Raw genomic sequence first — 27,189 nt, 5'->3', positions numbered from 1 at the left:
CTGTTTTGGCCACCAGATGCCTGCAAACACCATGAAATCATTTTTACTAGAATATCTCAAAGAACATAATGCTGTTTTTTGCAACTAGTTATATTGTTGGTCTAGTGTGATGGTTTGTTTTTGATTCTTTGACTTTTTAATTCCAGATGAAAAGAAAATTGCAAAGATAGCTCACTTGAAAGGGACATATAAAGTTTTCCTTTCTGGGTTGTTAACTGTGCATGAGAATGTGTGGGGTGTGTGTGTGTGTGTGTGTGTGTGTGTGAGCGCGCGTGCACGTATCTATAAAATACCTGCTATCTATATGTTATTTATATAATTTTGATTGAAATTATACAGAAACATTTGTAAATATTATGCCATTTATTTTTGATAAGCACAAGAGAATCTCATTTTAATATATCTTTTTTATGTGTCTTTTTCTCTAACCAATGCAGGAGAAGTATTCAAAAGGAGTAATTCCTCTTTCTGCTATATCTACAGTACGAGTTCAAGGAGACAACAAATTTGAAGTTGTTACAACACAAAGAACTTTTGTTTTTAGAGCAGAAAAAGAGGGTAAGATTATTTCCTTATTCTGATTAAAAAGAAAAACAAGATATTGGGCCTCCCTGGTGATGCGGCGGTTGAGCACTGGGTTGCAAAGCTGCCTGCAGCCTCTGCAGCACAGGTTCGATCCCCGGCCACTTGGCGAGGGTCCCACATGGCGCGCAGACCTCGCCTGCCGCCCGCTGCTCCCCTCAGCAGTGTACTTCCTCAGTCTGCCTGTTCTGCTCCCCGCTCTGGCTCTGGTGAATTCTCTCACCCTCCCATGCTTCTAACTGTACCCAGTGCTTGTATAAATAAATAAATAAATAAATAAATCTTTAAAAAAACAAACAAACAAAAAACCAGATATTTCTTACCGATCAGAAAACTAGTCATCTAGAAATGTCACAGAAACTGCCCGTGTGTTGTTACTTTTCAACAATCTATATCTTTTATTAATTTTTTTGAATTCCATTTTATTAAAATACAAAAATGTTTGACAGGTCACTTGTTCACTATTCTTTCATGTATCAAATATTCAGTGAGAATCTACAAAGTCCTGTGGGTTCGTCTACATTCTGGGTATTCAGCAGTAAATAAAAACTAGACAGAAATCTTTCTATAGCTCGCCTTTTAGATGTTTTGATAATGCAAAGTAGTTATTTAATATGCAAGAACAATTTTTCTATGTACTTAAACTTATTGTAAACCCTACTTTTATTTAGTATTGATTATTTCTCCACCTGATTTGTAAAGTACCTCTTGCACTTAATTATATGAATCATAGTGATATGTAAAGCTACCAGATATGTTCCAGAAAAATCTTCTAAATGCTTTATTTTCATGGTAGTGTTAGGTGATGCATAGATTTTTCAATTATTATCCCATTTTATACATGGATATTCATCTTTTGGAAACTACTGCAGTTTTAACATTTATGGAGCTGTGCTTATGTTTTTAAACTGCTAGATTCCTAGAGCATGTGAGACCGTATGGCACATAGAAAACATTCAATAAGTTTTTTATGTAACTAGAAAGATTCTATTATTGCTTGGGATGATTAGTAACTGGGTAAGTTCTAGCTGCTTTTCATGCTGGAAAAGTGGTTTTTCAGACTCACTTTGAATGAGTCAATAATCATTGTGAAATCAACATTGTGATTTCTGATGACATCAAAAGGAAATCCCCCAAACAAACATATATAAATAGAATAAGAAGCACCAGAGAGGGTCCTCACTGGTGGCGCAAGGGGTTAAACACTGCACTGTGAAACTATCCACAACCTCTGCAGTGTGGATTTGATCCCGGCCATCTGGGGAGATACCCATGTGGCAAGGCAGACCTCTCCTGTCTCGCCCGCTGCTCCCCTCAGCAGTGTAATTTTGGTCTGCCTGTTCTTATATAACTAGAAGCTTCCATTATTGCTTGGGATGATTAGTAACTGGGTAAGTTCTAGCTACTTTTCATGCTGGAAAAGTGGTTTTTCAGACTCACTTTGAATAAGTCAATAACCATTGTGAAATCAACATTGTGATTTCTGATGACACCAAAAGGAAATCCCCCAAACAAACATACATAAATAGAATAAGAAGCACCAAAGGTGGGCCTCACTGGTGTCACAAGGGGTTAAGCACCACACTGTGAAGCAGTCCACAGCCTCTTTAGCACCAGTTCAATCCCCAGCTGGCCAGGAGCTACCCACATGGTGTGGCAGACCTCTCCTGTCTTGCCTGCTGCTCCCCTTAGCAGTGTATTTCAGTCGGTCTGCCTGTTCTGTTCCCCACTCTGTCTCTGGGGTGTTCTCTCACCCCCCGCATCTCTGGCCTGTGCCCCAGCTCTTGTATGCATAAATAAAATCTTAAAAAAAAAAAAAGAAGCACCAAAATCTTAAAATCTTAAAAAAAAAAGAAGCACAAAACTTACCCTATCACAGTTAGGGTAAGTTATCACAGTAAGAGTAAGGCATGTGAAACATGTCTATATATGTATTGCCCACATGTAAAGTAAAAATGGTTCCTGACTTGACTTGCTGTTTTAAAAACTGTTGAAAGCTATAGCCCTACAGTAGATGATAATAAATTGTGACCTGTAGTCTAAATCTGGCCCACTCCTTACTTTCTCATTAGGTCACAGCTACTCTCACTCATATATTGTCATGTCTTTTGGCTGCTTTTGTGTCTCAGTAGCAGCACTGGGTCATCGTAACTCAGACTATGTGGCCAGTACAATGTAAAATATTTACTGCCTAGGCCTTTACAGAAAATTTGTGCTAACCCCTGAGCGCAAATGTTTTATATGGGATTGTCTATGTCATAAACCACTTTTTGTGAATCATTGCATGAAATTCACAAAGTTGTCCACGGTTGTGATGTGTGATATGGGACTTGCAGCTGAAATCACAGTTTTTGTCTTTCAACAGTCCCAAAATGCTTTGCAAAATTCTTTTGCTCCTCTTGAGGGGCGATTGTGAAGGTCTTTCCTTGTGCTTTGGTTTCACTGACCTGAATGGTGACTCCTATCTCATTGAGGTGCTTATTGCCATACCCTTGGATTTTTAAATTGAATTTCACATTTGCCACACAGCCTGCATTCTAAGATAGACCTACTAAATAAAGCTTCTAGCCTGTGTGAAAATCTGTTTAGCCATTTTCACTTGCAGCAGTTAAAAGTTAAACAGACACATTTTATTTAAGTAGAATGTATCAACCCACACATTTAAAAGTTACATATTTACAATTGACCAATAAATCCTTCTGTGGTATGGAGTTCATCACTGTGCTTTAAACATAGTACAAGAATTTCATTCTTGGACTGTGGTGGCTGGAGATGCTTGTCTTGGTGGCGAATGTGATGTCGTAGCAGCACCTGAAAGGGGAGACCCTATGCCTCTTAAGACACAACCATGTAACCAGTGTCCCCTTAGTAATAAGATAATTTCATTAACTGGTATAAATAGTTTGTTAAATATTAGGTATTTAATTTTTAAACCCATGAAATTATTGCTTCGGTAAAAACTGAGACATAGAATTACTGAATAAGTTATTTTGAAATTCATTTTTCCATAATAACAACTCATATTGTAAAAGATAAGTGTATGTAGATGTTTGTGTGTGTATTTATACAAATTGTGTTTGCGTGTATATTTTTAGTTTGCAACCTTCAACAAATACTAAATATATTTTATTAAGTACTTTATCTCCTCCCACGTATACAAATGATTTTTCATTTTGTAGAAGCTCAGAAATTATCCATAGCGACTTATACAAAATTTGCCTTTATGAACTTAAAGCCAAACTGAACTTTACTTTAATCTAGCCAAAAAGGAAGGTCACAGCTTTAAACAGAAAGAGGCACTGGTTTTCACATCTTAGCAGAGATGAATTCTTCATTTTTGGTGGTCAGGTTCTGAATGCCCTTTTAATATATGTGCTGCTACTCCTTGTCTCCACTAAAGCCAGCATCGCTCTAATCGCTGCTGTGTTCCCTGCTGTCTGTGCTAAGACTGGACTATAATCTGGCATCTCCTCCCCCCACCCGACCCCAGATTCAGCTAAGGCTTCAATTTCCCCTAAAATACTATTTTTTCATTGAAAGTGAATTATGCTGAAAAATAGTTTTAAAATATTCTGCCTCAAATAGAAAATTAGTTTGCTTTATGCAAGCAGAACCTTTGCAGCTGGTCAGAGGGCAGTAGTGCTAATGAGCTCTCCAGTCAGTCTGTCCCCCTGGACAGTGTGCTTGCACATATAGGTGTGTTACTTCCCAAGATAGGTGTGGTTTATCCAGTGGGCAGCCCTCCTAGTTAGAAGAGAACTTAAGAATTCCAGTTTACTCTGTTTTCGGGGCTGTTCTCAGTACTGGCTCTCAGTTGCAGGCCCCATGAACCCCTGTGCTCCTTAGCGGATTCTAGATCCCTGAGAGGCAGGCACATGTGTCATCCCAGTAACTGTTCTAGAGGCTATCACACGGCCCTCCCGTGGTGGGTATGATACTATAAAGTTCTTTTTCATAAAGAAAAAAAATTTAAAGAGCACTTGGAATAGGAAACAGGCCAGTTCCCCCTTTGGACAAACAGACTTACCTGCATTAAAATCTTCAATGTTTTACAAGCAAGAAATGGGCCATTTGTTAATCAGAGGGAGAACCAGGAAAATGAAAAGTTCCCTGTTGTGTACCTGTATTGACTATCTTGCATTTTTTTTCTCTCTCATATCTCACATCCAGTTCATCAGCAAGTCTTACCAGTTTCACTATGAAACAGGAATTCATTATAACCAATTCTCTATACCTCCACTCTACTACCACACCCATACAAGCCACTACTTCTATTTGGACTATTGTAATTACCTCCCTAGGTTGACTGGACTGTTACATTTTCAACACACTTGTCAGAGCAATCATTCAACAAGAAATTCAGATCATGTCAGACCATGCCACGTGCTCTGTTGTCTTTCCATCTTACTGAGAGCAAAATGCACTTGTGGACAGTGTAATATATAGCCTCCAGGCGATGAGGTCATCATCTGTCTTGTCCACTCTTCCAGTCCTGATATTCAGATAGTCTTGGTGCATTATAGGTGCTCAGTAATTATTTGTATGAATATTTTTTATCAATTTCAAGAACAACCCTGTTGGATAATACTTCCTTATTGAATATTGATCGTGGGTTACCTTGAAGAATCTTTAGATTATAATATTACATCAAAGTAAGAGTGACACTAAACTTTGCTAGATTCTATGATTAATGTATTTTACAACCCTTGCATAGTAATCTCTAGGATAATCAGTCAGTCCTTTGTTTTTAAGGAATATGCCTTCTCCTACTGGTTGTCCAGGGAATGTTAAGTCTCTCTTGTTTTACCCTCTTTTTATTCTTACACATAAGATGTCATTCCTGAAAACCTCAAGAACCAATTTGATGTTTGAGGGAATTTGCTTTATCTTTTATTTATGTTGTGCAATAATCACAAGGAAATAGTGATTAAAACACTTTTTGTTTCCCCAACTTCTTTCCTCCATTCTTTTTTTCCCCACCCCAGATTGCTTTATTTTGAGCAAAACTTTATCTGAATCAGAGCATATTCTCAGGAAGAATGGTATTTTATTTTAGTATAGTATTAAAATCATGATAGACAATCAATAAATATTTGTTATTGGAAAGAATGAAAGCATCTTGGTTTGAGGGCAGAAACAGCTAGAATCTATCAACTTTTGCCCAAGACACTTAGTGCAAGGGGACATCATTATTATGTTTTTTTTTAATATTGTGGCCTGTCAAAGCATAGTCCCCATGTGCAAGTATGTACTCATTGCACAACTAAATGCTTTAATCTATTTTCTTATGTTTGAATTATCTGTATCACTGTTTATCTCCATTGGCATGGGTAATTAAGAATAAGCTGTATGTTACTATTAATTCCCTTCTTCTTCATGACTGTTTACTTCCTCTCAGTAAATGAGGCCCTCAGGAGCTAGGTAATCTTCCAGGCTTTAAAGGAGCCATTTGCGGAGATGTAGCCATAATATGCTTAAGTCCGACAGATGTGATTGCCTGAGAAATTCAAATTATTTCCTGAGAAATTGAAATATATGCTAATAGTAATCTAGAAGCCATGGACCCTTTGTCTCCATTCATTAAATTATTGCCTACACTTCAAACTCAGTGATTTGTGTGAATTAGCACAAATATACAAAAGTCATTACATATCATTTACTTGGCAGGAGTATCTTTTGTGAAACTAATGATCACCAGATTTATTGCATTACCAAAATCATAATTGTTAGTACAGTCTGTATCTGCTGTTATTGACATTGACCTAAGGTACCAGAATATTTCCATGTCTTGTAGTTTAATGATGCATATTGTTAATGATTGATAAATATTTCATTCTGATGTAAACAAGCAGTATTACTTGGGAATTATGTAACCCCTGCAAATAAAGTGTTGAAATGAGTGTTTATCAAATACTTTGGCCTTAAGTCTTTAATAGTTTTGAAGGTGTACACAAATGAAGGTGATTAACAATAGATTCATGTTCAGATGTGAACAAATCTAATATGGAGACTTGTTTCAATTCACAGTAAAGTAATTCTGGCCAGACCTGTCCTAGAAGGATCTGAGATAATATTCAGTTTCCCAAAGTTGGGCCCTACTTATTATTTTTTTCTCCTTCCTTCTTAAAATGTTTTCCTGCATGAAATTCAGTCTGTTTTGTTTTTCCCTTTGCCTTAACAGCCATTTCTCCTTTGCTTTCTTGCTAGTCTTTTTTTTTAGGTTCATAAATGCAGTTGTCCCTTAATTTTGTCCATTTTGTCTCCATGTACATGAAACATTTACCCACTTTATGGGTCTTCTCTTGCATAAGTTTCCTTCATTCCCATGTTGCTATCAGTCTTCTAGACGCTCAAGGGAAGAAACTGAAAACCTGAAGTGGTTCTGTTAATAAAGAACTTCCCACCTTCTTTGTCCAGTCAGTTGACAATACCAAGCTACCTTTTATTCTTTTTTGCAAAGGTGGTACAGAATCTCTAACCACATTTTTCAGTGTTAACTTATGAGTTCAGAATTATAAATACACTCAGTTGTTAGTTCTTGAACAGATGTTGGTTCTTTCTTCCTTTGTTCTTGTGTTTTCCTCTTAGTGTTCAGCTTTTCCCTTCTGACTCCAGTTTTGACTTTTGAATTCATCCTTTCTTCAAGACTTACTATAAATCCCCCCATTTATTTTTTTGTGTAAATCCAGGAACAGTTGTCAGTGTTAAAACATTAGAGTCCACCAATTTTAATAGTAATTTGCTATATGACTTAAGCAAATCCGGTGCACTTTTGAATTGACTCACCTATCATTTATATATTTATAGTGTTTTATGTATGCATATCTAACTTAACTTACAGCTTTAATTGCTCTTAGGGGGGCATGGTCAAATTCCTATGTCCATAACCTAGTGTGTTCTACATAGTTGAAATCACTTAGCTGTTATGTAATGTGAGAACAAAGGTTTTTTTTTTTTTTTTTTTTAAAAGATTTATTTATTTATTTATACAAGCACTGGGTACAGTCGGAGGCGCGGGAGGATGAGAGAATTCACCAGAGCCAGAGCCGAGAGTAGAACAGGCAGAGTGACGAAGTACACTGCTGAGGGGAGCAGTGAGCAGCAGGAGAGGTCTGTGCACCATGTGGGACCCTCGCTGGTGGCCAGGGATCCAGCCGGCACTGTAGAGGCTGCAGGCAGCTTTGCAACCCAGCACTCAACCACTGCGCCACCGGGGAGGCCCGAGAACAAAGTTTTAGTTTACAAATAAGATGTGACGAGAGTGCAAATGAAATGGATTAGATTATCAAGGCAAGTGTGCTCTTGACTAAGTTTCAATTGACTGTTAGAAAGAAAGATTTTCTGGGCATTTAAATAACTGAATTGCCAGGTACAATCTATTAACTGTTCAGTCACATTACTTCTACTGAAAGAGAAAATCCAATCTCGTGAATAATCTATGAGTGCTTCTTAAATATTAATATGGACAGATCATCTGGAGATCTTCTTAAGATAAAGATTCTGATTCATCAGGTCTGGAATGGATCCTGAGTTTTTGCAACTGGTAGGTGAAGCCAGTGGTATTGGCTGCAAGATGACCGAGTATTAAGTTTTACAATTATTTTTCCTTAAAAAGTTGGACCATTGACCCTACTTACAATAACTTTCAGATTGTGGTTGTGAGAAAGTATCTGAATTATCTCTTGCAGAGAGAGTAGAACTATGTTCATGTGTCTGTGTCTACATACCACTTATATACGGTGATATAATGTTTGTATTTGTGATTAATGTGATAAGTAAGTGATAAATATAATGTTTATATTTTCTCCTGTCTTTGTTTTCAGAGGAGAGAAATGAGTGGATTAGCATACTGTTAAATGCACTGAAATCACAGTCCCTTTCCTCACAGTCTCAAGCAGTTGTTGTTCCTGAGAAATGTGGGTATCTTGAATTGAGAGGATATAAAGCCAAAATTTTTACTGTATTAAGTGGAAACAGCGTGTGGCTTTGCAAAAATGAACAGGTGAGCTATGCTACAGTAATTGCAAGTTGTGGTTCCTTGATTCCATTAACAACTATACTTTATTAGCTGTATGAGTGTTTTTACTTGAGTTTCGCTTATAACAAATACTTCACTAAATAAAATAGAGTGTATGATGTGGTAACACATCTGAAGAGGTGTCATCCTTTATTCTGAATCATATATGGTGTTGTAAACCATTATTACCTCAGTAAGATGCGTGTTTGTATATGCGTTTATAAATAGGTATGTATCTTTTTTTTAAAAGATTTATTTATCCATACAAGAACTGGGTGTAGGCCAGAGGTGTGGGGGTGAGAGGATTCACTGGAGACAGAGTGGAGAGTAGAACAGGCAAATCTACTGAAATACGCTGCTGAGGAGATCAGTGGGCGAGACAGGAGAGGTCGCTGTGCCTGCCATGTGGGTCAGCTTCCTAGCCAAGGATCAAACTCACGCTGCAGTGGCTGGCAATAGCTTGATAGCACTGAGACTTAACCCCTGTGCCACCAGGGAAGCCCTAGTAGGTATATATCTATATATCAGTGTTGTTGAATTTTCTCAGTAACTCCAGTGGCAGGGAAGTGGTATACATTAAATTTGAGACTAGACATCATCTTCGAAAGGCATAGACACAATTATTGAAAATAAGTTTTAAAAAGCGCTTCTTAGCTGAAGTAATACCAGACTACATGAGAGAATAATTACGAACAATGAGCCATTATAGATGTTGATGAGGTAGGCCCTGTTGTAGATTATTTTTGTTTGTTTTTTGGTAAAAGAAATTATAAAGTAGGCTCAAGTAACATTTTCTTGAGTTTGCAGCATTTGGGGAGACCTGTTTTTTGTTTTTCTAGCACATATGTTGTTTACACAGGAATTAATATACTAGAGGCACATGATTTATATATACATATATGCATATCATTTTATATGCATGTAATGGACTTGACTTGCTAAAATTGGTTAATAACGATGGACTCAACAGAGAATTTAAATACTTTGAGGGGACTGATTAAAATAAAATTTCAACAAATTCTGTTAACTTCATTTGTTTCTGTAGATAATCCTTTCTCTAACATACCTGGTTTTTAAAATGTGTAAGAAAATCTTTCCCTTAGCTTTTTTGGGAAATGAAGTCTTACTTAATTCTTCAGCCTAGAATATATTAGGTGCTTAGTAATTATTTCTTGAATTAAACACTGTACTTTGGATATTGGGTCTAAGAGGAACTCATTTTATGATATATTATGATGGGTTATGATAAGGTGAAATGTAAATGCTGACTGATTTCATAATGAGAAATAAAAATGTCAACTCAAAACAAATAGTAGTTTCAAGAACATTATCAATCCTTATCAAGGAATTCTCTGAACTTAAGTGTGAACTTACTCATTAGTATATTTTTGGATAAGATTTCTTAGCCAATTAATTGTGGAAGGCATTGCTGAGCACAATTTGGCATATTAATAACTTTTGGATAGCTAGCATAATTTTCAAGAGTAGTAGTTATGTAAAGCTTAATAAAGTGTAGGGACTAAGTATGAACATTTTTAGTCTGTGAAGTAGATGATTAAAACTTTTCTTATTGGTATGAAGTTTAAAAATGCATATAGCAGGGCCTCCCCGGTGGCGTAGCGGTTGAGCGCCGGGTTGCGAAGCTGCCTGCAGCCTCTGCAGCGCCGGTTGGATCTCTGGCTGCTCCCCGGCCACCACCGGAGGAGGGTCCCACATGGTGCGCAGACCTCTCCTGCCGCCCGCTGCTCCCCTCAGCAGTGTACTTCGGTCCTTCTGCCTGCTCTGCTCCCCGCTCTGGCTCTGGTGAATTCTCTCACCCTCCCGCGCTTCTGACTGTACCCAGTGCTTGTATAAATAAATAAACAAATAAATAAATAAATAAAAATAAATCTTAAAAAAATGCATATAGCATTTTAATGTAGCAGTATAGATGTTAATTAATTGAGGTATTCAGTTTTTGCTTGCACAGACCTGTTGTCTAAAAATTATTGGGTTCATTGCTTACGTTAGCTAGATTGTCTGAGTTTTTCATTCTTTAGAAGTAACTAGATGTTTTTTAAAGTTTTATTAACATTTTCTGAATAGCAATTTTATGGTTTTATTCATTTAATACTAATAATTGAGCATAAAAAGCATAATGTTTACCATTTGTTGAATAATGGGTACTACGCTGATTTATAAACATTCCTTTTTAATCTTCCTCACAAACGGAGGAGAAAGATATTTTCATCCATGTGTTTTAGATGAGGAAAATGAGGATTAAATAACTTGCTTCAGGATTATAATTTATCATGCATAATTAAATTTAAAACCAGCATTTTGTAACTTTAAACTAGCTTTGTAGCCACTATACCAAATTGCCTTTTTAAAAAGTATGCTGAAAAGAAGATTTCTAAAAGGTTTGTGACCTTTTAAAAAGAGGATATTTAGAAATAGCCAAGCATTTTTGCCTTGAATAATTTAGTTGCCTAGGAGCTTCAGAGTATGTCTCCAACATACATTGAATCCATGTCATGTACTCTCAAAATGATGAGAAGGGTCCATGTCTTCCCTGTAAGAAAAGTCAGACAAGATAAGCATTGTTGATAGGTGGTTAAACTCAGACTTTAATTAGATTTGTTCAGGAATTATAAAAAGGACATTAAATGAAATCTAGAAATTAGAAAAACTTCTTTTGACACAAGAAATGAGTATATTCTCCTTAAAAATTAAAAGTATTAATGCTGAACCTTAACCTATCTTTTAAGAAGTTAACCTATTTTTAATGTATGTGTGTTTCAAGTCCTTTTGTATACACTAACAGGCACGTGTGTGTGCACACACAAACACAAACCTTTACCACTTAAAATGTGCATACTATTGTTTATGTATATATTCTTTAAAAAAATATTGTATTAAATGGGACTAGGTCTAAAGAGACTTGGTCTTGAGTCGAGTCTTAAAGAACTGGTTGACTCGGGCATCCCCTGGTGGTGCCGGCGGTTGAGCACAGAGCTCTGAAGCTGTCCGCAGCCTCAGCGGCGCCGATTTGATCCTGGCTGTCTGGCGAGGGTCCCACATGGCACAGCAGACCTCTCCTGTCTTGCCTGCTGCTCCCCTCAGCAGTATATTTCATCAGTCTGCCTGTTCTGTTCCCCGCTCTGTCTCTGGTGAATTCTCTCACCCTCTCAGTGCATCTGGCCTGTACCCCGGTTCTTTTATAAATACATAAATAAATCTTTAAAAAAAAAAACAACAAAAAACAACTAGTTGGCTCAAGACTGTGTGGCTGTATTGAGGAAGGCTGTCCAGGTTCAGGCTGTGAAATACCCTCCAGTTTGATGTATTTTTATATCCTGGTCTGTGCCTTTCTCTCCAGAGGAATGTTGCCCACTGGTTTTCTCACATGGCTGAGCAGATTATGTGAAGAACTGAAGTGATGTGCTAAATAAGGAGTTTTTCTCCTGGATAAGAACACTGAAAGATAATGAAAAAGTTTTGATTTATAATGATAAACACCTGAAATATATAATGTTATAATGGAATGTTACTTCAATGAAATTTTAGAAAAAGAATAATTTGATTTAGTTTCAAAAGTTTTAAGTCATAACACAAGAAATGATCTTCTGGTTATATTAAAGATGATGAGAAAGATCTTCATAAAAATGTAAGAGGTGTTAGATTTGACCTCTTTATCTTAATTTGATTAGATCTAATTTAGTTCCTTGCATAAAAACTTATTTTGTTTTTAAAATTTTAAACCCATAAATTTATTACTCACAACTATAGCATGAGTTGAATAAAAATAAACATTTGACCTAGGCCTCTATAACTCATGAAGTGTATTCATTTTTCTTGTCACATCATAGTTTTCTTCATTTGCTTTGGCAGCAATTTCAGAGAGTAAGCAGAGGGTAGAGGGAGGTGGAAGGGTTGCTATTATGGTCTATGTTGAAGTGTTACTAAAAAAGAAGTTTGAGAGCTTGTTTAGAGCAAAGAAGACTGGACTGGATGGTAGCTGTTCTAGGTTTTCATTCTTGCTCTGCTACTAATTGGCTCAGACAATTAAGTTTATCTCTTTAGTTTAAATGTTGTCATGGGTGTGGAGATGCATTACTGTCTCTAAGACCATTAATTTAGTTGCATGTTAAAATTCCAGATATCTCATCCCAGTACCATAGACTGAGAATTTCTGGGGATAAGATATTAGAATCTGCATTTGAGTAAAGCATCCCAGGTGATTGAGTGGCAGGTGATCAAAAACTAGACACAGTAAAACACTTTTCATTTTTAAATTTTCTTTAAAAATGTAAACATCTAGGTAAATAATATTGTTGATGTTGGAAATTGGGTAGCTTTCAACAGTATTAATGAGGTTAATATTTCTTTAGTTTATCCCTCCACTCGCAGTTCTTACACCCCTATTTGTGATTAACTTTTATGTTTATCTTTTTCAAAAAATTTCTTTTTAAATTTACTTATGAATTATCTTTCTACTTTCTTCTAGGATTTTGTTGTCTTTCATAACTAATCTCTTTATATAAAAAAGATAATCCTCTCTTGGCATATTTTCTGCAACTTTTTCTGAGATAATGGTTACTTTCAATCTTTTAGTTTTTGTTTATATTGCTTTTTATCATTTCAAAACTTACAGATTTTCTGTATGCTGGAAAAGTATACCTCTATTTGAAATGATGTAAATGTAGTATATAAGCTATTTTTAAAAAATTAAGTGAGATAGTATAATGTGAACATACATGAAGTATATCTGTTGTCATATATAGTGTTTTACATAAATGGTTTTGCTAGTTGATTGGAATTTCTGAAAATGAACATGTGATGTATTTGAGAAAATTGATTTTGGTTTCCATTTTTTATGTTGCTGTCAGCCAGTCTCTTTTCTTTTCTTGATAAGTTGTTTGAATATCATGTTATTACTACAGAATTAATTACAACCAGATGCCTTCATGGCTGGGGTTGTGTATACATTTAATGATAATTGTGGCATTGAGTTTTTGACTACGTAAATTCACTTGATCGAACATTCTCAAAGCAGGGAATAACAAGAGAATCATTCTCCCCTTTTGCCCCAACCAAAATGTCTCTGGTGTCTGGCATGGGAGTGGAACTCTAATAGAATTTGAATAGATCTCATAGGGCTATGGGTTATATGGTACAGAAAGAAACAGCAGGATGTAGGTGGTGGCCTTAAATTCTCTGGGTTCTGTATCTGGCCAAACTCTGCATCTGGTGTTTCCCAGGAAATCCGGTGCCAATGTCATACAATGCCACATCTGTTTTCAACAAATGTTTAAGTACCGAGTTCTAAAAATTCTGGCATGGGAACCTGGCATCCAGTATTTCCAAAAATAGATTTGAAATTTAAGCAAAATGGGGTTAACAAATCTTTCTTTAATTTTCTGTTTAGGATTCAAACTTTCATTTTGCTCATTTCACTATATAATTTTAAAATGTAGTTTTAACCAGCTTCTGTAGCTGCAGGTTCATACAAATAACCCATTTTAGTATCTTACTGATGAGTTGCTGTTAATTCTAATCTGGATGTTGAATATGAAATCATTGGAATGAATATTTTCAGTCACTATAAATAAAATAGGATTATTTTTATTGAAGACAAATTCTGTATTTAGAAAACCCCCAATGAAAGTACTGACAGTGTTTTAGGCTCTAAATTTATATTTCTTTAATTTTTTACTACATTGCTACATAAGGTAGATATCACTGTCCTTTCATAAATGAGGAAATTGAGATCAAGGTAAATAACTTGCCAGGAGTCATACAGCCAGGAAACATCACAGCCAACATTCTTCCTAGGTCCGAGCCCAATGTCCACTTGGTAATTCCTACCTTTGCAGGTCTGGATCTGCTCTGCAGGCCTGGCCATGGGCTTAGTAGTGCCAGTGATGGGACTCTTGCTCTTTGAGATCCCATCTATTATAACAGCAAATTAAATGTGAGATGTTTACTCCAGCATCTCTTTGTAGCTTTGTGCTTTCTTTAGTAATACAACTTTGCCCAATAAATTTTCATGCTGTTTTTTTCAATCTAGTTTATAGCGTTTCGAAAGTTAAAAACTTGCCTTGTTCCTGACTTAGGCATATTTTTTAAAAAATGAAAATAGTGCTCACAATCACATGTAGTTAATAGTTTATTTTGAATTTTCTTGAAAATTTTAGCTTTCACATTCCATCTCAGGTTTAAAAATTTATATATACCCGCAGGTTATTTTTAAACATTTTCTTATAATTAACTTTTAAACAGACAATATATTATGCTGGTTTCAAATTCAAGAGGTATAAAATAACAATAAAACAGTAGTTAAATAGGGCTATGTAGCACTATGTATACCAGGCATTCGTTTAAGCCTTTTTAATGTATTAACGTCATCCTCACCACTCTGACGCTGTAGGTACTACCTACAATCATCCTCACTTTGCGGGTGAGTGAACTGAAGCAGGAGAGGTGTACCTGATCAAGCTAGTTTGGGTTTTGAGGTTTGTTTTGTCAAACGTCACCTCATATGAACATGACTCTTTCCCAGGCAGGATTCATTGCTTACCCTGCAGCCATGCATTTTTCTTTCTTTTTACAATTTTCTCTCATTCCCTCCTTAGACTGTAAGCTTCCCTAAGACAGCTGTCCGGTCTTTGTCTTCTATGCAGACTTCTGGGCACCCACTAAGTACTTAAAAAACACCATTTTGCCAGGACAATTTGCCCATTAAAAAAATGACTATATGTGCTCTGCCTTCTTCAAAGAATTACTCAGAAAATCAAATGAGAGTGCATAGCTGTTTGTCAGCTTCAGAGCACTGCACAAATAAATATTAAAGCAATTATGGAGCTCACTATCTATGCTTAATGAAGACTGATGCTTTTAAACTTCTGGACATTAGCACAGGGGTTGGCACCCAGGGCAAATTGGATCTTTACAATCAATATGTCACTGTGTTTTGCCAGCCTATTTTTAACCTGTGGTCTTAATGATTTCAAATGGTTTTCAAATAATCTGATTGCATCCTTTCCTGCTCTACAAAAGGCAGAGAGAAGTGTTTATGTTCTGATAATAAACACTGCAGATGCATGCTGTGTAGGTTGTGCAGCTGGTTCTGTTATCTGATTGAGTTTTTCTCAGTTGTGCCTATAGATGAGAATCATGGCACTTTGTTTTGCTTTAACCAGAAGATTCCTGGGTTAGAATCTCAGGTGGCAGGGAGAGATCAACACAGGTAATTTTGATGAGCATCTAGGGATGAGGTAGATTTTGCATATTTTCTAAATGTTCCCTGAAAAGATGCTTAATATCATCACAGATATTTTAAATAAGAAATGCAACTTTATATTTAATAGCTCTCAAGTGCACTGACATTTATTTTGTTATTCTGCTGTACATTTTACAGTCCATTTGTGCCAGAGAGTTCAGTGGATACTCTAATTACTCAAAACCATATGGCCATGGCAAACAGCTGATAAATGGCCTATACATTTTCCAGATTCAAAAATCATCTTTTCCTTGCTTGGGAGAAATTTGGGGCCTTGAATTGACCCTCACTTTGTTTTTTACCAGAAATCTCAGCTTTAAACATAGACACTTTTTGATTAGCTGGTAGAAATTAGAGGACATCTTTTCAGGCTGGGACCTTGATGAGGCTCATCAGTTTCTGCAAAAGGTTATCAGTCTTGCCATCTGTTGGTATGATGGTCTGAATATGTATCTCTGCCCTTGGTAATGCACAGTACCTGCAGACAACACCTCTCAGAATAGAGCTGGGAATGGTCTCAAATCCAGCTCTTATCAAAAGCTTCATCACAGAGAATTGTTTGAGTACTTGTAGTCTAATTATTTTGTTGTAGAGTTTTTCCCACATTAGGCTGGACCGTCGGAAGGCTGATTTAAAAATATCTTACCTTGGTATCCTTATTTTACTTCCTAATTTATAAGGAGAGCTTAAGTTCCCAATCACATGCTTTGGAAATCTCTCCAGCAGGTATCTTAGCCAACAGGAGCATTGGTATAGATACTTGAGACTTTGGTTTTTGCTCTTTATTTCCGGTGTAATGAGTATCTCACTGTGTCCATATGCTGGAATTTATTAAAATGAGCAGATTGGAAAGGTTTGATTCTCTCTTCCTCTATTATAGATTACATTAAATGCAGTTTTTTAAAGTGGGCTTACAATACAAAGTGGAAGGGTATCAATTACTGCTAGTTATTGTCCAGTAATTAGCATGTATCCTCTTCTTTTGTATTTCTCTCACTTTCTGACTTGTTTCTCTAACCAAATGAGCCATTTGTTCTTTCATCAGAAAAAATAATATTCAGTTAATGATTTGTTTTATAAATGAGTTATTTCCTCATTTTAACCAAAAACATATACCTTTACAAGAAACGAAGACTTTTTGTAAAATTCTGAATGAAAATTCTGGATACCTTTGCAAGTGGGGAAAGTTTGTTATAATATTTTTATCCATCAGGAATCAAGTACTATCAAGTAGAATCAAATGACAAAAACCTGAAAGATTGCTTAAACAAATAGGAATTTATTTGTGTTAAAAGATCTCGTAGTGAAGGCAGTGGACTGCAGCTGCCTCAGGAAACAGGGTTTGTCCTATTTTTTTCTCTCACTCTGGCATCCGAGGGGTCCAAGAATTTGTCTTCAAACATTTTACCTTAAGGATGAAATGGCTTCTGTGCTTCTAGATGTTATTTCCCAAAAAAAATGAACAGGCAAGAGGTGAAAGTCTTTCTTCTTCCAAAGCTTTCCTTCCAACCCCCACCCCCTCCACCGCCCCATACTATCAGGTAACTATATTTTAGTGACCAAAATTATGACACATTGGCCCTTCTGGTACAAAGGAGGTTGGAAAATATTACTTTTACTTTTAGCTTATATAGCATCTTTTACAGTTTCTGCTACAACTGTCCTTATTGAAAATGCATTTTTTTTTTTTGTAATTTGTCTTTGGTATATCTGCTTTCTCCTGATCATAATTAAGAATTCAGAGCACATTTAATCTGAACCTGTTCACATAGGTAATTCATTTTTTGAGGTCAGATTAGTGATGTCTTTTAATGTTGAAATTATTTGGTAAATCAAATTCTAACCCTTTGAGTAGATATTATAATCTTCAATGCATTATTCAACTCTAAATGCATATAAGCAATAAAATTCAACAAATTTATTAGATTTTAGAACATATAATTGTACTTTCAAGAATGACTTTTTTGTTTCTTAACATTTTCTTGTTGTTTCTCCCCAAACAGGATTTTAAGAGTGGACTTGGAATTACCATAATTCCTATGAATGTAGCAAATGTAAAGCAAGTGGACAAAACTGTGAAACAATCTTTTGAAATTATTACCCCCTACAGAAGTTTTAGGTAAGTTACCCTAACTCATTGTGTGCTTGTATTACTAGAGGAAATCTTGGGTGATGCACTTTATGTTGTTATTAGTGGTTTTATTTCATAGAAGACAATAAAATTATGATCTTTATTGTCCAGTTTATTAACTAGTATATAGAAACACCTTATAAAAATGACTTGAATAATCATGAAAACTGCAAAGATACTAATTTCATGGGATTTGAGTAGTTTCCTAAAATGCCTCATTAGTGGTTTTGGTATGTTAATTGTATTATCAAAAATTTATGAAAAATCCCTTTCATACTTTGAAAATATGTAGTAAAAAATACTTCCTTGTCTTTAAGTTGTACTGCTATTTCTATTCTTTTAACCTAATCAAATACAATCTTTCCTTTAAGATCAATCCCTAATTACAATTGTTTCATAATGACTTCCTAAAAAAGACTCTAGCTAAAATCATGCTGAATTGAATGGATCTTATAGCACTTATTGCTAAAGTAGCTTAACATTTCAATATACATCTCATATTATTCCAGTATTTGCTTTTTTACAACAACGAAACAGAAAACAAAGTTCTTAATATGTTTAATAATCTTTAATTCTCAAACTTTGGTATGCAGAAGAGCCACAGGGCAGTGTGTTTTGAGTTAAACCACATTAATTCATTTGTAACAAATAATAAACATATTGCAAAGTAGCATGCATGTCAGAGGCAGTTGTTTTAGACTGTTCAAGGACTAACAGCAATTTAAAAAATACTATAAGTCTGCTACTCATTTTTTTCTATCAAGTTATGTCTTCTTACTCACATTTTGAGAAAAAAATAATCATATAGAGAATAATAAGCTTCATTTTTACATATGTAGATTCAAGCCTCAATTTAATGTAGATATTAGTTAAACTGTTTACTCTCAGCACTCCTGACACCAAATTTCTACAGTTTTTCCTCTCACCGACTAATTGGACATCACACTGGGTATCCTAGAATTCAATCCTTTTCTGCCATCAACTACACAGAAGGGGCATTGGAACCCACAGGTTTAAAGACTTAGTCCCACAGGAGTGTCTTCCTTCAGACACCAGTCTCAAGTATTTGGCCCCCAGGTTATCTATACTTCTGTCCTACTTGGCTACAAATGGTACTTGGCCTTGACTTCCATTCTCCCAGATTTGATAATTTGGTAGAATGGCTCAGAACTCAAGAAAAGTTTATTATTACCAGCTTATTATAAAGAGTACAAGTCAGGAATGGCCAGTGCAAGGAGTGTGCAAGGAAGTGGGGGTTCGTGAGAGTGCCTCTTCTTTGGGATATGTTGCCTCCAAGCCCCATCCCCTTTCTGTGTCTACCAGTGCACATGTTCTCCAAACCCTGCTGGAAGTTTCATAACTAGGCATGATTGATCTAATTATTGGTTGTTGGTGTTTAACTCAATGGCCAGCCCATATCCCCTCCCCAGAGGTCAGGTGCTAGAGCCTAAAGTTTCAATCCTTTTTCCAGCCTGGGTCTTTCTGACTACTAGCTTTCATCTTGAAGTTACCTGGGTCCCAACCACAAGTTATCCCATTGGCATGCAACTGACCCTTTTATCAAGCAGGAAATCCCAAGTGTTTTAGATGCTATGAACTAGAACCCGGGGACAAAGATCAAATGTCTTTTTCCATTGTACTGTACTGGAAGTGACTAATCTCTATATAGAAGAAGAAACCACAAAGAAGTTTATTTAAGTGATGAGGGAGCCACAAAATGCTTCAAAAAATATAAAATATAATCCATGTAGGCTACTCATTATTCTTATGAATTAGAATATGCTAATTATATGTTAATTTCATCGCATGTTAAAGCATTTCCATCTTCAGAACAGAATTTTATTGTGACCCATTAATTAGAATCAGGTACATAGTATGCACTTAGTATTTCTTGAGGGAGTACATTGATATTTAATGTTTTATCCCTTCACCAAGGTACTTGGTAAACACTAAGACAGAATACATCAGAACATGGTTAAAAATGAGTTAGTATTCTGTTAGAATAGTAATCACTTAAAATTTTTTGGATTTCTCGGTTTCTTTAAGCCATCTGGACATTCAACTAATTAAAAAAAGAGTCTATTTTTAAGATTGCAAAAATTTTCTGGTGGGTGTTCTTGATAATATAGTTTCTGACTATCATGGCATACTTTTTTGGCAAAATTATCCAATAGTCCTGAAACTCTGCCAGTCTCTTATTGATTATTATATAACCACTGCTTAGGAAACATGGCCTAATATTTAAGCTTTTGACCTAGCAAGCAATTTTTATACTCCTGTCAGAAAAATGTGTATGTTAATTTTGGTTCAAGGTATGTAAACAAAGACACAAGTGTTGCAGAAAATTTAAGGAAAAATAGATTTTTAAATTAGATGATTTTTAACAGAAAGACTATCCAACTGCCTGGAAGGCATATTTTTCAGCTGCTGTTTAATTTGCCGGTGAAATGAATATGCAAACTGAACATACTGCTTAATTGGCCTTTACAAGGGAGATCGATAATGCAGAAACGTTAATTGTTTCAGCTTTACAGCAGAGTCTGAAAAAGAAAAACAAGAGTGGATTGAAGCTGTGCAGCAATCGATAGCAGAAACTCTCTCTGATTATGAAGTAGCTGAGAAGATTTGGTTCAATGAGTCCAACAGGAGCTGTGCAGATTGTAAAGCCCCAGATCCTGACTGGGCATCCATCAACCTCTGTGTTGTCATCTGTAAGAAGTGTGCAGGTAATGAGTGCTAAGTTATGCTCATCACTGTTCGGTGGCAGACTGGCACTGAATGCTCTTTATTGTCATATGTAATGTGTCCCACATAATGGTTGTGAAAAATAAAAACAGAGGAAGCTTACTGCATGTAATCAAATCCAGAAATATTTTATGATTCTAACCTTCTCTTATGCATGACTTAGAGGTAAAAATTGATTTTTAAATGTGCAGTTTTTCATGTCCAGGCATGGATTTTAAAAAGACATTAAAATTTATAGATTTTAAGTGCACATTTAGAATAAACTCTGAACATGCTTGAATTTTTGAAAGATTTGCTCATTTTTCTCCAATCATATTTTGTAAGAATTATTTTTCACCTCAAGATTGTTCTGAGTTCTTCACTTGTACACCAGCTCTAGTATCTTTTACAATAAGAATTTTTGTGTAGTGTCATTTCACAGGAAAATAGACATTTATGAAACTAGTCATCACACTTATTGTGACCTTACCCCTTACGGACTGTGACAGCTGAGTGTGTTCAGCAGCTCAGGCAGTTGTCCAGGTGAAATGAGGGAAATGGATCCCAGCTTAGAAATGCAATCATAGAGTCCTTGGAGAAAGTTACAACATAAACTTTATTTCAGCTTTCCAGTTTTGCCAGGTACCTGGCTAGTCTTGTGAACTGGGAAGATGTATTAGACATGACATTCCTCCAAAGATATATAGATAGTAACTTATATGTATCCTGTGTAGATTAGAGTATGATTAGGGCAAGATTAGTGCTGAGTCTGGGTGTAATTGAGAGAATTTGGAGTTCTAGCTCCTAGCTGAGCTAGAGCTAGGAGAGGAGCACTTGCTTCACTCTCCATGCTTTTCTGGAGCTCTGTGTTATCATGCTTCTCATCATACTAAGAGAGATACCCTCATGAGCTAAATAACAACATCAGTAGCAAGCACGGAAGAGCATCCATTAATCCTCCTCTCGTCTGTATTTGTTCCCATTCTTTTCTCCTCTCCTGTCTCATTGGAAGAGGTGGTTTTGGTCTGTCCAAGGCTGACTTTCTATTTCTGTTCCCTGTCTTCCCTCTTTTTCTTAGGCATCTCACCTCATCCCCTTTTCTCTCTCTACCCAAGTATTCATCAATGGTTTATTTGTTTTGGGATGTAAACTTGCATTATGTCTGTTAACAGCTTTCTGAAAACCTCCCGTTTCCCTCTGTGTACCATTATCAGTTCCCTTTCCTTTCATGGGCAAGATACTTCAAGACCAGCAGTTTGCCCAGGGTTTCTTTCTTTCTTTCTTTCTTTTTTTAAATAGTAGGTTTTTTTTTTTTTCTTAAAGATTTACTTATTTATTTATACAAGCACTGGGTATAGTCAGAAGCACGGGAGGGTGAGAGAATTCACCAGAGCCAGAGCAGGGAACAGAACAGGCAGACCGGTGAAATACACTGCTGAGGGGAGCAGCGGGCACAGCAGGAGAGGTCTGCGTGCCATGTGGGACCCTCGCCAGCGGCCAGTGATTGAACCAGTGCTGCAGAGGCTGCGGGCAGCTTTGCAGCCCAGTGCTCAACCGCTGCACCACCAGGGGAGGCCCTGCACAGGGTTTCCTAGTTCCACTAACTTCCTAGTTTTTCTTACAAATTCTGTAATGAGCCGACTTTTCTCTTTACTCCAAGAAAATGTTTTCACCACACTTACTAATGTATTTTAACTCTCATTTTCTGTGTGGTTAGTTCCTGTCTAGCTTCTCTGCAGTGTTTAACACGCTTGGCCAATCTCTCTAAGACTTCCCATCCTTCCTTACTGTCTAGGATATTTTCTTAGTGTGTTCTTATTACTCTGGTCATTCCCTTGCAGGTTACTTTTCCTCAGCCTGCTCCTAAAATAGGTTGATTCCTTTGGTTGCATTCTCAACTCTCTTCTACTCTGAATTCCGAGTGATGATATTTATTGTTGAAATTTAACATTCATTTTTAAGCAAATGATTCTTACTCTGTTGGACACCATACTCTTCTATCCACCTGCTAGAATCTCCATAGGGATTTGCCCAACTAACCTCGAAAGTAACATGTTAAAAATAGAGCTCTCTTTGCTACACAGCTCACAACATGAAAGTGCATTTTTTCCTATATACCAAATCCTCATGTCAAGCAATACTATCTATTTAACACCTATGCCTAACTCCCAAGAGACCTTCTGAACCATTATACTTCCCTTAAAGTCTGCCAAGTTCCATCAGTTTTATCTTCTCAGGATCTGAAGTCTGATGATTTTATTTCTTGCCTTGGCTATAGTAGGAATACCTTCCACCTCTTCCTATGTGCTTTCAAGTTTGACTGTTTTCAGTATTGCTAATAAATAATCTTTCAAAAGGTAAAAGTTTGCAAATTATTGCCCCCAAACCCAGTGCTTTGTGTTCTGCTTACTTTCATATCAAAACAGGGAGGAAATGTATCTCTTAATGATGATGGAGGAATGAGCTTTTATGCTCATAGGCAAAAATTTCTTAAGATCCAAAAAATAATGTCTGGTGTGTGTTTTTACTTTCTCAATTTAGAAAGAAAGCAACAGACATATGCCTGGATGCCTAACGAAGACTGAATGATGATTTATACATCTCTTTTTATAGTCGATGATAATAGTTTCAGACTCTTATCTTCTTTCAGGTGTAATAGCAGAATAAAAATATACCTCACATTTTAGGTACACATTTATCAGAATTGTGGCTAGTTTTTTGGTTTTTTTTTTTAAGATTTATTTATTCACTCATACAAGAGCTGGGGCACAGGCCAGAGGTGTGGGGGGTGAGAGAATCCACCAGAGACAGAGCAGGGGAACAAAACAGGCAGACTGACCAAAATACACTGCTCAGGGGAGCAGTGGGCACTAAAGGAGGAGTCTACTGTACCATGTGGGTTGCTCCCTGGCTGGCCAGGGATTGAACTCGTGCTGCAGAGGCTGTGGATTGCTTCATTGTGAGGTGCTCTACCCCTTGTGCCACCATAGAGGCCCTAGTTTCTTTTTAAAAGATAATAGTTACCTGTATTCACATATATGGGATTTAAACAGACCCATTATAGAAGGCTTCCAATGACCTACGTTTCCAAATTGTTCCAATTGTCAATTACCAGTGAAGAAAAAAAATACTCATATATACCAATGAACATACACCCGTATATCCATGTAAATGTATGTATACACATGCACATACTCTCTCTCTCCCCCGTACGCATTTTAAAATGTATGGAATTTTAAAATAAAGTATAAAATTTACTTGTTTTTACTAATACTGAGTAGTGATGAAGATGACTGCTACTCTCTTCATTCTAGTTGGTTATTATTTCTGTATGATTACCACCACTACTCTCAGAACTATTGGATTTAAGAAAAATAGATATTGGTGTGTTTTAAGTTGAAAAGATCTATACATATAGATATACCTTTTTAAAGGTGAATTCACTTATATATAAATTAAAAGAGAAATGCAATTGTCTTTTTTGGCTTCAGGACAACATAGATCTTTAGGACCAAAAGATTCCAAGGTTAGAAGTCTCAAAATGGATGCCAGCATTTGGAGCAATGAACTCATCGAGGTACGTTAAGTGGTACCGTGGAGATTAGTGGAGAAATCAGTAGAGGGAGGAGGCACACAGTGGGTGGCATAAATTACTTCAGGAACTTTTTTGATAAAGTTCTCATATCATAAAAATGGCTTGCAGGTTGCTTGATGGCAGTAAATTTTTATTTCAACTTTCTTAGTGTCTCCTAAATGAGATAGTTATTTTAGAAACCAAAGGTACAAGGAGCTTTAATATTGGTAACTGTAATTAAAGTGTTGACATCACTTTATTTTAAGCCATAATTTACATTCTTTTTAACCCAACATGCATAAATTATTAGAAAATGAATGAAAACTGAATTTGGCATAATTTACTATTCTTTATGTTGACCGTGCTCTGTCATTAACTGTGATCATGTCTAACTTTCTGTCTCCTCATTTCCAGTTTCTTGTGACAGTACCTTCCTTGACCACCTTAGCCCACCTACTCAACCATTTTAAATGAAACTATGTCAGTGTGAGCTTCAAAAAAATAATGTTTTTGCTACAATTTGTATTATTTGCATTTTCCCTTAGCTAATAATTTACCATTATTAAGAGCAATTAAGCTGTATTTAAACTAGGGATAGTAATTGTTTGCATACTCTTTTATTCTTTTCTTTTTTAGGTACTTTATTATGCATTGCATAGAAGGGACTGTGAACTTTATGGGTTCCATTAGTTTCCTGTGTCCTTCTGGCCCACGGGGCTGATGCACAGACAGGCCCAGGTTGATGTTGCATGCACACACACACTATCTTTCATATATTTTTGTATATTTTCCACTGAGGTTATGCTCTAATTTATAGTTTTCTACATATTCAAATGCATTTTATGCACTAATATAATTTATAATATTTTGACACCAGCTTTTTATCGTCATTGGAAACAAGAGAGCAAATGACTTTTGGGCTGGTAATCTTAAAAAAGATGAAGAATTACAAGTGGATTCACCAGTAGAAAAGAGAAAAAACTTTATCACTCAGAAGTACAAAGAAGGAAGGTTCCGAAAAACCCTTTTGGCATCTCTCACCAAAGAAGAATTAAATAAGGTAACTGATCAAACATAGCAATAGTCATGGCTTTTAATGTGTCCTTAAATATATGCCAAGGATTTTGAAAAGAAGAAATTCTTCTATTTGATAACATTGTTTACTGTTATTTCCTTTTGTGAGATTGTATTAAGGGTTCTTCCATTGTTTCTCTTAAGAATTCATTATCAGTAGTGGATAAACCTTACCTCTAACTGAAGTGAAAAGCTAATGTATGGATACTCTTTTATGTTGAGACAGCTTTCCCTGTATTAGGAGCAGCGGGATACTGACCATCATTTCATTGCGCCGTTGAACATCATTTACTCAGTTTTTTTGTTGCAAAGAACATTTTGCTTGATACCATTGACCTGAACTTTCATTTGCCTTTGCTTGAGTGATTACAGATCTGCTTGTGCCTTTTTATGTTGCCCATTTGGATTTTAGTAGAAAAGGATTTGTTACACATCCTGCTCCCCTTTTTTAAATTGGTGCTTTGATTTCTTGTTTTAGGAGGTTTTTCTATGAATAACTATTAAGATATTTACCTGTTGCTTTTATACTTAAAGAATATGTTCTTTCAAGATTTTAAATTATGTACTGTACTTTTTTTGGCTGTAATTATTGGATAAGTAAGGGTCTCCAGGTAAGTAGAATGCTGAATATTTGGAAAAACAGCTTTTCCAAACTTCCCTAGAAATTATAAGATTTATATAGGTAATTTGCATTTCTGCTTGTTTAGTCCTCTGTACTAGTTCTTTCTTTTTATACACCTTAGGTTTTAGTAAAGAGAGGTCACCATGATTTTAAAGCAATAACACACACAAATGCAGGATTCTGAATAAGTAACTATGGTAGGGGAGTCTGGAAGATGGAATAGGGGGTGAAAAACCATATCTCTATATAGTCATTGTAAAATATTTAATTTTTCTTTGGATGAATTTTTTTTCATGGTTCTAATTACATTATTAAAATATCTGGCCAATTATAGCATTCATGGAATGATAACAGGATTGTGATTAATTCTGTGCACCAGTGTGCACATAATGAAAAAGTATATAAATAGTAAGTTGTGTATTGGAAGAAGTAATTAGTGTGACTAGAGGACCAGGGCATACATTCCCCCAGGGGGTTCTCTGTTTCTGATGGTGATGGGAATCTTGTCAGTGGGTAAATATTGACATTATCAAATGAAGTCCTGTCTACTACAACCAAAGCATTCCCATGTGCTAAGACATAGGTTTTACATTAATTCCTGGCAATTGCATTCTTCTTAAGAATATTGTAAGGATGTCTATCCATGGGGATTTTCTTTCACATTCAGCTCTACAACATGGTACTTTTTGGGAAGTAACCTAAGTGTCCAAAGACAAGTGAGTGGATCAGGAAGATGTAGTATACACACAGTGGAATACTACTTAATTATGAAAAAAGATAAACTTTGGCTCTTGTGACATCATGGATGGAACTGGAGAGAATTATGTTAAGCAAAATAAGTCAGAAGGAGAAAGACAAATACCAGGTTTTGCCTCTTCTCTGTGGACTATAGTGAAACAAAGCAAAGGGTCAGGAAGATCAAACCAGCAGCAAACCCTGGAAATATGACTATAGAATGAAGTCTACCAGAGGGGAAAGAGGAGAGTGGAAAGTGGGGAGCATCTCTGTGGACTGTAGTGAAGGACTGTGAGTGCCTTAGTAGTGTGTGTGATGTGGTAACACACATCTGAAAGGTATAGCCCTATACATCTAAATTGTGTTGTTTACCGCATTGTATAAAAACAAATCCCTCATATGAAAAAAAAAAGACACACTTAATGTCTGAATAAATTTTACAAAAACATATTTTATTGAATAGATTTTT

General features: G+C 36.0%; 1 protein-coding gene across 4 annotated transcripts in view; it reads left to right on the top strand.

Moving 5' to 3' along the window:
• The window catches only part of ARAP2 (ArfGAP with RhoGAP domain, ankyrin repeat and PH domain 2), a 169,265-nt gene that overhangs the window by 48,342 nt on the left and 93,734 nt on the right, over positions 1-27,189 (top strand). For all 4 annotated transcript variants that reach the window (XM_037530434.2, XM_037530435.2, XM_054688391.1 and 1 more), the window contains exons 9-14: positions 438-558; positions 8,406-8,584; positions 17,864-17,979; positions 20,518-20,717; positions 24,207-24,292; positions 25,167-25,349. In XM_037530434.2, the coding sequence (XP_037386331.1) occupies positions 438-558; positions 8,406-8,584; positions 17,864-17,979; positions 20,518-20,717; positions 24,207-24,292; positions 25,167-25,349 (885 nt within the window). The remainder of the gene's footprint in view (positions 1-437; positions 559-8,405; positions 8,585-17,863; positions 17,980-20,517; positions 20,718-24,206; positions 24,293-25,166; positions 25,350-27,189) is intronic.

The sequence above is a fragment of the Talpa occidentalis genome, unplaced genomic scaffold (genome assembly GCF_014898055.3).
Source record: "Talpa occidentalis isolate TD23 unplaced genomic scaffold, MPIMG_talOcc4v2.1 talOcc4.6, whole genome shotgun sequence".
NCBI classification, from domain to species: domain Eukaryota; kingdom Metazoa; phylum Chordata; class Mammalia; order Eulipotyphla; family Talpidae; genus Talpa; species Talpa occidentalis.
This window is presented reverse-complemented; position numbering and strand designations above follow the sequence as displayed.